We start from the raw sequence: 14,434 nt of genomic DNA, 5'->3' as shown, positions 1-14,434 counted from the left end.
TCTTGATCTTTCCAGTGCACCTGCCACCAACCTAATTAAGAACTATTAGAATTGTTATCTGAGAATTTGCCAAATAAACACAAATGTCCGCTCAGAAAAGACAAAAGGCACGCTGTGTTAAGAACATGGTTAAGAATGAAGCTCACCTTACAGAGAGATGACCTGTAACTTTAAGGTATCTTTGAAAATTTTAAAGAACTCAACTCTCAAAAGTGCTCATGCTGATCTAGCATCAGCTATATGAAAATATGCAGACATATACACTCATGTTTCCTTTTAAAAATTAATCATTGTTTTTTTACAAGTAAACACTAAAAATGCTATGCTGAGAACAGTATATACAACAACTTCACCATTAAAAAACAGACATTTAACAAAAAAAAACCACTTAAATATAGTGTATTAAGTGTGTTATTTCTACTTCATTTACTTAAAAAAAAAGTCATCAGTCATAAACTGAAACAAAGTGGTAGTAAAACAGTCTGTTTTTAGGAGTGAGGCCAGGCCTCACTGGTTATCACCTGCTGCCCTATAGCTATATACACTGGTGGAGTCAGTCACTCTCCCTGGACAAATGGTTTTGGGTGAGGTTCTCTTTGTGTTTAGTTGCTTTGTTCATTACAATTCACTGTACACACATGCAGACAATCAAAAAACTATTATGTTACCAATTTACATACTTTATCCGATATTGTATATTTTGTTAAATAAATCGTTAGTTACAAGTTACATGGTGTCATCTCCTTTTTGTCCCCCCTCCCTTTGACAGGTTGTGACAGTGTTTATCAGTCAGTCACCTCCATGTAGTCTACAGTAAATAACATTTCCCACAAAACAATGTAGGCTAACTCAGACTCTGTTTTCAGAATCACTTATCGGACAGGGCACTTTGTTTTCCCCATATTACTGGAGAGGATGTTTACTTGATGTGGGAAGAGCTGAGGGGTCGATGCTGTGTTACTGATGAGACTGAACAGTATGACGTCATGTCCCATCAGAGCAAGATCTGTTGGAAGAGTTTCCAGAATAAACCTGTCATGACACAGAATGTCTCATGAGAGCCGAGCACAGGCCAAATACATCAAGACTGTCACATGAAATATAATAATATGATCCAGAAGATAAACACAAAGCTTGACCTGATTCAGGCACTGAATATTGATCAGATGTCTCTGGTGTGAGGCATATGATGAAACAAGAGGAGTAAGGTCCATCCCATTACCTTTTAATGTCCCTCTAAAATCCTGCTGTTGGAAACTAAAAGTCTGAAAACACTTCATTGTCACGAAGCCAGTAATTATAGACCCACTGGCACCCTACCAGTAGGTTACTTTCAATAGATGCACACAAAATCACTGAATAACTTACACAAGCAGTTATCGTTTGCGCACTTTTGCTACCAGCTTCCAGCTACCAGATACATACCTTACAGCTAATAGAGCACACAAAATAGTAGGTGTTGTATTTTTGTATTTGTCTTAAATATTATTTTTCATCTATAGCATGAGTGTATGTGTCAGGATCATGGTCAGGATGCAGTGTGTTAAAGCTAATGATGCAGTAGCATGAGGTAAACGATGGGGTGTGCCTCAGGGATCAGTGTTAGGCCCTCTGGTATTTTGTTTATATATTAACAATCTTCCACAGTGTCAAAAAAATGTGGAAACAGTGTGGAAAAAATGGCAAATGTATGCTAACAACGATGTTACATGTGCAAAAAACAGCTAAGCTAGCAGCTGTAACGCTCAATCATGCTTTAGCTTGACTTTTCTATAAAACCACCAAGTGTGATATAGTTAGTTAAATATCTTTGATTAATTATGGGTCTAGATCTTTATTTTTTTTAAATGGCAAAACCATTAACTACCACAAATTAAGACAAATTAGACAAATACAATTTCTACATATAGCTGTAGCCAAGATATTTATGCATGCTATTATCCCATATATAAGATATATTATTGTATTACATGGTATAAATAGTTATTGTGTCTTGAGTCCTTAAATCTAAATAAATAATCTGGATAAAAAAAACTATTTAATATTATAATTGCAGTTTTCTGGAGAAACATAATCTTTTGAGCTTTGAGGATTTTGATTAAATTCACATTTGTGTCTTGTGTAGTTTATTTTTTCATCACCCACTCTCCCTTCATTTCCTATCCAACAACGACACGACAGCTATCAGAGAAGAGGAGGAAAACAAACAGCATTGTGACACTGCTGATCTGTGGTCAAACCCACCAGTGGGCATGCCATGCACAAAGTTCAAGGCAGAGGAAGAGATGAAGTGTCAAGCTGTCAAAAGATGCAGTGACACATCTACACACGTGGGTAAACATACAGATAAGAAAACAAGCAGTCCAGACTGACGACTTTCACATGTCCTGCTGAGGAAAATCTTAACACTACATGTGGCTATTAGTAAATCTAAATCATCAATCAGTGTGAATGTGTCCTCTTTTTTAACACTCATTGTCAAAGCAATTATAAAGTCTCCCAGTCCTGCGGCACAATTTTTTTTTGTTTGCACAGACTGCAGGAAATATTTGTTTTTCAAGGAAAAGTTGTCGTCTGAATCCCTTCACGCCATTAATCATTAATTCAACCACAAAGGTCGTGTTCAGCAGGCTGGATCATTCCAGTAACTTCCACAGATGAATGGAATAAATACCGCTGAAGACATGTTGTTCAGATGAAATCAAAAGCGTGAACATGTAGTTCACTAAAGACAGTCCTATCTGATTGCAACACATTTTAAGTTATTTACTTTTACATGTGTTTGACTCAACTTCATCCATGAACATTTACACAGTTAGAGCAAGTTGGGTGTTTCTTCTTTGTTTGAATTCTGGTGTAGAATAAACATGGCAAATAGGAGATCCCATTTTGTATTGTCACATTATTCATACACATATATACATATATAAAGAGATTTCTGAGCAGGTTCCAGTCAATTTCACCCGATGTTTAAAACATGTGATGTTGGATGTGGCATTACTGCTCACCTGATCCTACACAAACAAAAGCACCCAGTCCCAGTCAGTGGACCGTCTCTGACCTACTCACCAGACTACATTCTGACCAATGGTGCTGCTCACAACATTTAATCAAAGTTGTTCACAGAGGATGAGAAATTCCTTGATTTTAAAATATATATTTCCAGAATCCACCCATATCCTCTTAAAGTTTGTCTTCTCAGGAAACCCTCTACTTTCATTTTACCTGATCTTAAACTTTTCAAAGTGCAAATCAGAGGGAAACATTAATAAACACATAACAAACTGCATGTAGCTAAATGTATTTAGACTATATTCACAATGTATTCATAAAATACTTTCCAACTCCCATGAATTATATGTTTTACTTCTATGTGCATATAAATAAAAGTAAAGGACAGATATTCACACACTGACTACTTTTCTTGTATGTAAGGTCACAGTGAGAATTTCTAAGAAACTGCTTTTCGCTGTGACAGCCTGACTTTCTAGGAAAAATGTCTTGTTTTCTATAGAAGAGCTACAACAGCCCCCAGAGCTGCCCCCTTAAAAAAACAGAGAGAGAGAAAAAAATCTTCACCTCACGTTTCTGCCATGTCTGCATACCAAAGCTGTTGAATGAAAACAGTGGAATATGCTACTGTACATTTTTCAAAACCTCTCATCTGCCACATACATTAACCAGCATTTCAGCCGCCATGATAACAACACAGAGGAGGAAAGTAAGACTTTAATACTACTTGCACCATGTAGTATTAAAGGAAAAAAGTAAACACATTTCTGAAAAATTGACAAATCACAGCCACGTCTCATGTAGTACTATTTCATTTTACACAAGTTCTGCTAAATTGAAATTAATAGAACATTAAGTTCAAATAAACAACAACTTTCTTACATATGTGAACTGTTACATTCCCAGCCAGAGGGTGTATGTGGAACAATTGTAGCTCAACTAATTTCCTACATTAAACTCAACCAACTCAACTTTAAAATTATGATTTTATTAAAAATATATCCAGATATTTGTGTTAATGAGGATAATAGACCACCAAAAGGGATTATAAACTGGTGTGATGCTGATCTTTATTAATTTTACAGTAAGTCAATTGCCCATTGCCTACATGCACAAAGACTAGTTTGTGAGCAAAGAAGCTGACAAGTTTACATTGTTTTCTAAAAGTAATGGATGAACAGTTAAAATAGTTATAATTAATGGATAAGTTAGGTAAGTAACTTTTTGTATTTGGATAAATGGTTGAAACGTCCAGCTTCTGCCACTCCTGTGCTAGTAGTACAAATGAAAACTTGAACAAAGCAGCCTAAACATGGACATTTCAGCTGAATAAAAAAAAACAAAAAATGAAACAACTTCCACTTTTCTATGATCAATAGCGTTATTTTATATCCAGTTTATAATCAGTTCATAAGAACATATTTGGAACAACGCTTAAACTCATCTTATAGGACTATGGGGGTACATGGCATAATTTGGCATATCCTAATTAAAATTTTACATTATTTTCCCTTTGCTTTTGTTACGGGGTGTGGTGTGTGGACAGAGAGGACCCAAATGCAGCACTCAGAAGGGAGGAGGTTTATTGGAGGAAAAAGGGTGAGAGGGACTGGAGGGAGAGGAGGACGTTGGGGAAGTACGGGCACAGGGAACCAAGGAGACAGGGGGCCAGAGAGCAGGGGAACACAGGGGCCGAGGAAGCGTGGAGAGGCGGGGGAACAGGGAGGACGCCGTGAGGGAAGTCCAAAGAGGAGTGGGCCAGTGGGTGAGCCCAGCCGAACGGAGGACGAGGGTGAGTGTACCTGGGAGGAAAACAGACAAAGGGACAAGGTTAGGGAAGACAGCAACAAGGTACAGGGTAAACGTGAAACAACAAGAAACATGAAAGCCTGAACGTGGGGATGGCACCGGGTATGGAGCAACGACGATCAAGCAAGGATGGTGTGGAGAACCGGGGTTGAAATACAGGCTGGGATGAGGTTGATTACTGGCAGGTGTGGCAGGCTGACGAGGTGGATGATGGGTTGCAGGTGCAGGTAGTTGGCTGGGCTCAGGAGCAGAGGGAGAGAGAGCACACGGGGGAGAAAACACAGAGAGGCGGGCAGAGAACAGGAAACCAAGGGAAAAAGCAGAAAACTGATAAAAAGGAGGAAAAACCAGGACACTCACCGTCAGCCGGGCTGCCACCACAACAGCTTTCATACTTTCATTAATACATGTCTAGTCAACTTTGTTTTCTATTCCTTTTCTGTTTTTGCTGCTCCATCCCTTGAAGTAAAAAGTGAAAACCATGGGGAAAGAGCACAAGAGATTTCAGTTTAAAACTAAATCAACTGTCAATAGCCTGATATGGCTGTTAACAAATTATGCACCAAAGTATATTCAGACATGAGTCTTGAAAAACTGACCACAGGGAGCAGTGATTCTATAATAAATAGAAGCATTTATTTATGTACATCAAATGTTTAAAGTTTACAACAAAGTCTTACACTGATATTATTACCAAAAAAAACAACCCCGTAAATAATAATTATTTACATTTATGAACATTATATTTACAGCTTAACCTGCACTGTTAGTCAGTGAATGTAAAATTACTTTATGAACAGTTTCACTAGCACTTTTTACTACCTAAAAGCCTCTTGACGTTCAAAGAGACATCACGAGAACGTCTTTGTTAAGTGTAACAAAACCACATTGATTTTTCAATAGCACCAACTTGAACATGTGAACAAAATATGTCATTAAAAAGGCACACATCTGTCGGCAATAAAAATAAATGAGCTCAACCGACTGGTGAGAGCTGCTTTTTAAAAAAACAGGACAGGGCACATTGCTTTCTTTTGTCAGGAATGCTGGAACAAGGTAAGTTGAAGTTCTGGTCCAAAGGGAGGATGTAAATATACACGTGCCACGGTACAGATCCTTAGACTCTGCCCCATTGGTCACACATGGTTGCATTAAAGCTTTTGGTCTTTGAGGTCTTTGAGGAATACACTGGTCCTCCCAAGAGGGGCATAGGGAGGGAACATTTGAAGATGGCCTCCCAATGCACAGACAGTCGAAAAAAATCGGGAGAATGGAGCTGACTCAGGCAGCTGCTGAAAAACATTGTGTTGTGACCATATGGTGATGGGTGAAACCTGAAATCTATCACAGTGTACAATATAAGGCATAAACACAGTGTGCAGTGTGTACCCTTTAAGGCTGACTATAGCTGTGTCTTTAGGTCCCTTTGGATGATATTTCCACTCCACTACTGGTGTAAAACTCAAAATTACACACACACACACACGCACACATCATTATGAGACTTACGGAGGTCACGCTGGTTAAAGTGGTACATGCTTTTCAGTATTACATTCACCTAATGTATGCTCAACGTTATATCAACTCTAGTGTTAGTATTTGACATGGGATAAAAGCCCGGTTCAGATTTCTTGAGTTTGAGTTAGAAGACAAGACTGATTCCACAATCGTGTGTGTCGAGTTCATAGCTAGAGGCGTACGGTGATTAGCTTAGCTTAGCTAAGCTTAGTGTGAAGAGGAGAAACAGCGAGTTCGGCTTTGTCCAAAGGTAACAAAATTTACCAACTAGCAACTCTAATGCTTATTGTTTGAGTAGTCCACACAGAAAACAAAACGTAAAAAAGTCTTAATGCTAAGGTAACCTTCTCCTGGCTCCAGCTTCATAATCAAAGGAACAGTACGACATTTTGAGAAATACACTCATTCACTTTCTTGTCAAGAGTTGGATGAAAAGATTGATCCAGGTCCCAAGTCTGTTTATTAAATATGTAGATGGACCCAGTAGTCAGTTGGTTTAGCTTAGCACAAAGTGTGGAGGGTAAACAGCAAGCCTGACTCTGTCCAAAGGTAACAAAATCAACCAACCAGCACCTCTAAAGCAATTATTTATTATGTACAAAAACAAAAATAATTCTCCATTTTATAGGGAGTTGCCAGCCAACTTGCAATAACTCCAGAAAGTTACGCAATAATATATATATGTGATGCTGGTCAATGGATTTTGTTACCTTTGGAAAGAGCCAGCCTACCTGCTTCCAGCCTTTGAGCTAAGCTGCCTTTAGCCATATATATACTATACAGACATGAGCGTGGCCAAATAAAATTTCATAATGTTCCATAAACAGACAAAAATACACTAATTTGTAGAATTCTGCGTTATATGAGTTGGAGGGAATTCCCAATTATCAGTTGCATTAAATGAGCTCAGTTAAACTGTTACATGAAAAACGAGGCATTATGTGTCTTTGACAATGACACAGATCTCCAGTTGTCAGATGATTTGGTATGATTTGGTGAGGAATGGATTGTCAACGTGATGGAAAAAAAAGTATCACCCTGGTTATTCCACTTTAGAGCGCTTGTTTTTCTGTGAGGATATAGTGGTTCAAGCTTGTCTGATATTGGCTTTGACTTCCGTATCTTTGTGCTGAGTGAGGTAAAAATACAAAAGTATGTCCAAGGTAGCCCATCAATGAGGCTCTTCTTTCCACTCTGCCAGACATTAGTTTTCAGTTTTCCATGAAGGCTGGATTGACTGCCTCTTCATCCAAGCTCACAACTTGTCTCTGATAGGACAGCAAATAAAAAGGATGTCAGACACAACATATACTGTAGCCTGTATGGGGCGATTACAACAAAATGTGTTAAGTTGTTGAAGGAGAAATCCAATCAGATTTCATTACTAAGGACTCACTTTTGGGTAGGAGTAACCGTCAGGGCTGTGGCTCCTCCAAATGTGGACTTGGTCCTCAGTGGTTTTCTGATAGACGGGGTTATCAAAGTGAATCGTGTTGGTGTTCTTCTGCCTGTAGTTCCTCCACAGCAGCACGCTGCCAACAGCCACCAGACAAATTATCGCTACATGAGGCAGACACAAGGAGACAGAGACAGAGAGAGAGAGATGAGACTTGATGGTAACACTTATTATTATAACATGTTATTATTTCAAATCAGTTGTATATTCTGCGAAGAAGCCGTCTTTGCTGCTCCTGCCAAAGCAACTCACCCAGAGGTAACACAATATACAGAGCCACTGGGGTGGTGGAGGCAGTGTCGGGTATAGCTGCGGCAAATCCCTGGTGGAAATCTGAAGGAAAGGTAAAGATGAGAAAATAAGTTGATACATGACAATACACATATACGCATGGTGTCACATGGTAATGCAGCAGTTGGTAACTGTTTTGCAATTGCTTATTTAGTGGTGCCTTCAAGTTCTTGTGGAAAACTGAGATATCTAAGACCTGACAGTCCCAGCAGGAAACTATTTATTACAAGAAACTTCCAAAGTCACATGATCCTTTCCCTGTGTCCATGTTTGGTTTTCGTTAGTCTTACAAACGGTTATCAAGAATGCTTATTATGGTACTTCAACTTGCCTGGAGAAGTGACTGGAGCCTCTGTGGTGGTCTGAAGAATTTTAGGCTTCATCGGCTGTGGTGAAGGGGTTCTTGGTTCAGGTGTGGTGCTCCTTACAGGAGGCTTGGTGGTGCGTGGCACTGGCTTTGCCGCGGTGCTGGTGATTATGATGGGCACTGTGGTGGTGCGGGCCTGGGGCTTAGGTGTGGTGCTGGCTGGCACTGGTGGCCGATGAGGGGAGTTGGTAGCTGGAACTTGAGGCTGCACAGGAGCTGCAGGTGTTGGCACAGCTGGTAAAGTACAAAAACAGAGGAGGCGACGTGAGAGTTAAAAACAGGACAGCTTGAGCCAAAGAAAAGATTGTATTGACAGAAATGATTGCACTATGATTTTCTTCTCCCTATTCTACTACTGTTTATTTACATTTTGATCATATACATACCAGGTACACATGACCTCATATCCCTCGCTAGCATCATGTTATCTGGACAGACACATGTATATTTGGGGGGATGTCTTCCCACTTGAGGAGCTGCCAGGCACAAGAACTCACAGCTGGATACCTGGCACCAATCTCTTCCTGCAATGGAAAAGAGGATGAAACTGTAGTTTAGTTTAAGTGATTTATATATTTTTAAGCTATTATTAGCGCACTTAAGCATTCTCATTATGTCTGTACGCTAAATGTTAGCTAATAAGCTTAGCTAATCAGCCAGCGGCTTAGCTTAGCACACAGCTAGGAAATACGCAAACAGCTAGCCTGCCTCCAGTGGTAGCAAAATCATCCTACCAGCAACTCTAAAGCTCACTAATTAGCTGGAAACAGTCTTGTGCTAAACTAAGCTAATCGGTTGCTTGCTCAAATAGGGATATTTCACAAACTTCAGACTATTTCTTTAAACTCAAATCAAACTGGCAATAAATGACAATGTTTGGCCAATGTTGATCTGTTATGCAAACCAAAAACCCCAGTTAGGATGATTCTGATTTTGATATGAGCACTCAATGACAGTGGCACAACCAATTTATTTCCAATCAACAGTATGTGATGGTGGTGTCTCTTACCAGCAGGTTGTTTGAGGTTATGGTAAAGAATAATGTCTTCTGGTGAGGATAGGTGCTCCGCAAGTGGTGTGATGTCACCACCCGTCAGCCTGTTTGCACTGAGGATGGCATTGTTACTGACGTCTGTCCAGAACACTCTTTCCTAGAAGAACAAAAAAAACAAAAAACAGCCAAGCTTGAACATCTAAGAAAATGGGGACAGAGTAGTAGTGCTGAGGAATACTACTGTTTACACTGTGAGGACTTTATGGCATGTATTTGACAGGCTCTGGGTGTGTTACAGAGTTTATCAGGTGGTAAACATCTACCTCAAACACTGTCAGTCCCAGCGGGTGAGCCAGCTTGTTTTCATCAATGATGAGGGTGCGTCGAGCACCGCCCTGTACGTCGATACTGGAGAGGGTGTGCAGCTTAGAGTCCACCCAGTAGAGCCGCTGGTTCAACAGGTCTGGGGAGATGGGGTGGGGGATCAACAGGTCAGACCAGAGTGACCCTTGGCATTCACATGAAGAAAACACTTGAAACCCCAGAGACAAGAATACTTACCGATTGTAATCCCATTAGGCCAGACAATGTTGTCAGAGACCAGGGCAGTGCGGTCTCCTCCATTAAGACCTGCCCTCTCAATCTTAGCGGGGTTCCCCCAGTCAGTCCAGTAAATGAAGCTAAGAAGACATAGATATGTTGTAAATAAAATTAAATCAATACATTCCTTTGGACTGTACACAAATGAAGACAACAGACTAGTCTAGGAAGGATTTAGGCATTACTGTACTTTTATTTGTGTTATCTGACTTACTTGGTGTGGGGGTCAACCACAATAGAGCGGGGTTTAGACAAGTCTTGGTGGAAGAGAGTTTTGCGGTGACTACCGTCAGCATTTACCACAGAGACAGTTCTGTGAATGCTGTCAGTCCAGTACAGGTTACCATGGATCCAGTCAAAAGCGATGCCTTCAGGAGCATCAATGTCATTACCGACGACCACGCTGTGATGAGTGGAGTCTTCAGCCGAGTCCATCTGAGCTCTGGATTAAAAGTGAAGAGCTGGCGTTAGGCAGGAGTAAAAGAAACAAGAACACTACCTTTCTTAGATTCTGATTTCATTCTTGTTCACCTGTAGATCTTCTTTTGAGAGATGTCCGACCAGTAGATCTCTTTGGTGGCCATGTTCATGTCGAGAGCCACAACGTTCTTTAGACGAGGGATTACTCTGGTGTACTCACTTTTGTCCAAAGTCATCTTTCTGACTTCATGACGGTTGGTGAAGAAAAGGTAGGCTATTGTACCTACAAAATTAGAGTGGACAAGTTATTTTTTTATTAGTAATTTACTGTGAATGTTTGTTTAAAGCTAACTTTAGCAAGGTAGGCTAACTAGCTTCCAATTTCTGATTCTGTCCTTCCAAATGTTGAATGTTGTAAACTGCTGAACAACTGATAGCTAATGCTATGTAGAGTTGTGAAAAAGGTGAAAACCATCTTGTATCAGAGTTTGTATGCGTGCTTTCCAGGGCTATGACGTGCTTAAGTTAGCAGAGGTCCAGGGAAGTTGAGGCCCTCTAAGGCCATGTGAAACCCCCAGTCAGAGGCCTGACGCTTAGACACTGTTTCCCCAAATATGACCATAAACAGTTTTATCATCTTTTGAAAAATGAAGAATTGTGCACAACGGATGTAGTTTCATTATAGTTTGTATTTCCTTACACAAAAGGCGTGGAGAATCAAATTTCAGTTCCTAGCCTTGCCCTGCCTGACACTTGGAACAATGAGGGAGTTCAAATCTTAAACATAAAAAACTAACATTTCAGAAGACTATTCATCATCTTTGAACATCTAATTGTTACATAATAATGCAACAAACACTGTGAAAGAACACACAGAGCTGATATTTACCGATGGCCTTGCAGGCTCTGGTTGCCGGGTCAACTTGGTAACCCTCCTCACATTGGCATTTGTAACTGCCTATCTGGTTGATGCAGATCTGGCTGCAGGTGTCCGGGTTGGCACACTCATCGATATCTGATTCAAAGATGAAGAAAAAAATGAAATCAGCTTTTCCGTCACAGGAGCAATGCTGAGTTACTGTATCCATTAGAATTACGAGATCCCTCTTTATCTGACAGCACAGTCATGGACGCGGACAACTTTGCGTCAGAGTAAACATATCATTTGCAATCATTTGTTAATCTGACTGAAGTTCACGTTAGTATGAAAACTGAAAGAGAACAGAAAAAAGCACATTGATCTTTGATATTCGAAGTGCTTCTAATTGTGGGAGTCTGTTACCTTCACAGCGTTTTTTTTCAACCAGGCGGTATCCAGCAGGACACAGGCACTCATAGCCGATCTTCAGGTCATTGCAAATATGTGAGCAGCCGCCGTTGTTGTACAGACACTCATTAGAGCCTGCAGTGGGCAGAAGAAAAGGTTTATCGTCTTTTATTCTGAGGTCGTACAGTAATTAGCATTCTCAAGCTGCAGACACCCTCATTAAATACATAAAAGTAGTAATTAACCAGACGTTTATGAATGAGAGGCCTCTTGCACTCACCACATTCCCTAAGAGGCTCATCTGACCAATCCCTGCAGTCACGCCGCTTGTTACACACTTTCTCCATGCTAATACATTCCCCACTGCGGCACTTAAACCTGGTTGGGCCCTCACAGTGGGTTGCTGTGCATGAGAAATAAAGATTCAGTTGTAGACACAGATGGAGAGTTTGCAGTTCATTTGGCTGGTAACGATCAGGAGAGGAAGGGTAAGGCAGGAGATACATACCATTGACACAGCCAGTTTCATCACTCATGTCCTTGCAGTCGTATTGATGGTTGCACTGGAGGCTCCCATGGATGCAAGTGCCATCACCACATTCAAACTCATCAGGACGGCAGGTGGAACGAGCTAGAGGGATAAAGGTAACACAAGTAGAAATTTGAAATGAGTACAAGAGATGATGACAAACTAATGACAGCATGTAATTAACAGGAAAAGAAGAATTTGTTAGTCACACTTACCACAGTCAGCTTCATCTGATCGATCGAGGCAGTCAGCTCCCCCATCACACTTCCAGCTGCCGTGGATGCATTCGCCGCTGCCACAGCGGAACTCCAGGGATGAGCAGTGATTAGTGGCAGCAGTGTCAAGTGTCTTTGTACCACAGTTCTGGGGCCACTCGTCCGAGCCGTCTGAGCAATCGGTGTCTCCGTCGCAGGCCCACAGGCGTGGAAGACAAACGGTGTTGTTACACTGGAAGGACGTGGCGCTGCAGGTGACGGGCGGGCAGGAGGCCTCGTCGCTGCCGTCGTCACAGTCAGCCTCGTCGTCACACACGAAGGAGGATGACACGCATTGTCCGTTCCTGCAGCGGAACTCTGTGTCTGTGCACTGCTTTGGCGCTAAGAGAGAGGAGATATAACAGGGCGATGAGAGTAATGAAAGACCAGGAACACTTTAGAGCAGGGAGGAAGGGAGGGGATGAAAGCTGTGGATTCTGAGAGCAATGAAACAAGATAAATCACATATGATTGAGGAAATGGTGAGACAGATGTGTGGGCCTCCTGCAGATTGTGGTCAGCTCGACTCACCACAGCTCTCTTCGTCAGCTCCATTCTCACAGTCAGCTTTTCCATCACAGTGCCAGGTGCTTGGTACACACTGGTTAAGGCGGTCCGCGCAGCTGAACTCTGTCGGTCTACACGTTTTGGTAACTGGAAGTGAAATACACAGAAAACTGTAACTGACACTATGTACTCATCAGACTGAGGGACTGTGGGATTGACAGGTATGTGTGCAAAGTAATAACAAGTCCATTCTCATGTCGAGTGACATATGATACTCACGGCAGGTACCAGGAAGCTCATCTGTGCCGTCTCCGCAGTCATCTGTGCCATCACACACCCATCTCGCTGAGATGCATTTCCCATTCCCACACTGGAACTGCTTGGTTCCACATGTTGTCAATGCATCTATGACAGACAGATATAAACACACGGTTCAGCTAAAAGGGCCATTGTTTTAGTTATCATTTATCAGGGCCAATGCAGGAAGACTCCCCATAAACACAGACATGGCTGGAAGTATATTTAAGTCACATAAAATAATAATTCTGCAGAAAGCAATTAAACAAAACTAAAAGTCTGCAGCCATGCTAGCAGCTATGTGAAGAGGCACAGCAGTGCTTTGAGCTAATTGCTAAAGCTAGCATTACCACATGCTAACAATAAAAATACTAACATGCTGATGTTTAGCAGGTCTGTTTACCATGTTCACTCTCTTAGCTGAGTGTGCTAGCATGCTAACCTGTGCTATTTAGCAGTGTACATAAGCTACAGCTGAGGATGATGGGAACGTCATTAGTTTTACAGAATATTTGGTCATAAATCAAAGTGTTGGACAAATTTAAGTTTTAAGCCGGATGATGACGCTAAAGGAAAGGTTAAGGGAAACCCTGAAGTTATTACAATTCATCCTGAGGAACGCATGAACATGTTGAGACATTTCACCCAAATGTTAACCTCGTGGTGAGTGGAAAAGTCAGAGGATCACCAAAGTCAGTAGGATTCTTCCCCTGGGCACTATGTACCAAATTTTATGATAATCAATATGATAGTAGTCAAAACATAAACATAAAACATAATATGTCAACCACAACAAAAGTCAGGGGATTCATCATCTGGGGATCATGAACGTCTCTACTAAAGCTAATGGCAATCCATCCAACAATTTTCGTCGGAACAAAGTGGTGGAGCAACTGACAGACAGAGGATATGTCTTCAATGAGGTGATAAAGATGGTGATAAATGTGCTGCCAGAGGAGATGAGGGCTGGGAGGTAATTACTCTGGTATGGCACGTGAAGAAACACACTTGCCTGTTAGTACTTGTTTAAATAGGGCGGATAAATGGTTAAACTACATGTCAAACAGTACAGTACAGCAGCCCAGCCTGTATTTATCCAGCTTTATCAGGGAG

At 41.1% G+C, this 14,434-nt stretch overlaps 1 protein-coding gene across 7 annotated transcripts in view; it reads right to left on the bottom strand.

Annotated features, from left to right (window-relative positions):
• Positions 1–5,435: 5,435 nt before the first annotated feature.
• Positions 5,436–14,434, bottom strand: part of ldlra (low density lipoprotein receptor a) — a 28,497-nt gene continuing 19,498 nt past the window's right edge. The window contains exons 4-20 of one of the 7 annotated variants that reach the window (XM_038694113.1): positions 13,304–13,429; positions 13,049–13,171; positions 12,479–12,859; positions 12,243–12,365; positions 12,015–12,137; positions 11,750–11,869; positions 11,357–11,482; positions 10,579–10,750; positions 10,262–10,489; positions 10,009–10,127; positions 9,771–9,910; positions 9,463–9,604; positions 8,840–8,977; positions 8,418–8,687; positions 8,048–8,128; positions 7,736–7,899; positions 6,781–7,607 (exon numbers count right to left, since the gene is read on the bottom strand). In XM_038694113.1, coding sequence (XP_038550041.1) covers positions 7,551–7,607; positions 7,736–7,899; positions 8,048–8,128; positions 8,418–8,687; positions 8,840–8,977; positions 9,463–9,604; positions 9,771–9,910; positions 10,009–10,127; positions 10,262–10,489; positions 10,579–10,750; positions 11,357–11,482; positions 11,750–11,869; positions 12,015–12,137; positions 12,243–12,365; positions 12,479–12,859; positions 13,049–13,171; positions 13,304–13,429 — 2,633 coding nt within the window. In that variant the 3' untranslated portion in view covers positions 6,781–7,550. Of the gene's footprint in view, positions 7,608–7,735; positions 7,900–8,047; positions 8,129–8,417; positions 8,688–8,839; positions 8,978–9,462; positions 9,605–9,770; positions 9,911–10,008; positions 10,128–10,261; positions 10,490–10,578; positions 10,751–11,356; positions 11,483–11,749; positions 11,870–12,014; positions 12,366–12,478; positions 12,860–13,048; positions 13,172–13,303; positions 13,430–14,434 lie in introns of all 7 variants that reach the window. The other 6 variants (XM_038694146.1, XM_038694104.1, XM_038694126.1 and 3 more) reach the window with 6 other exon arrangements.

The sequence above is a fragment of the Micropterus salmoides genome, unplaced genomic scaffold (genome assembly GCF_014851395.1).
Source record: "Micropterus salmoides isolate LMB-PRFRI ecotype aquatic unplaced genomic scaffold, ASM1485139v1 Ms_hic_scaffold_10, whole genome shotgun sequence".
NCBI classification, from domain to species: Eukaryota; Metazoa; Chordata; class Actinopteri; order Centrarchiformes; family Centrarchidae; genus Micropterus; species Micropterus salmoides.
The sequence above is the reverse complement of the archived record's forward strand: the minus strand, read 5'-3'. Positions and strand labels throughout refer to the sequence as shown.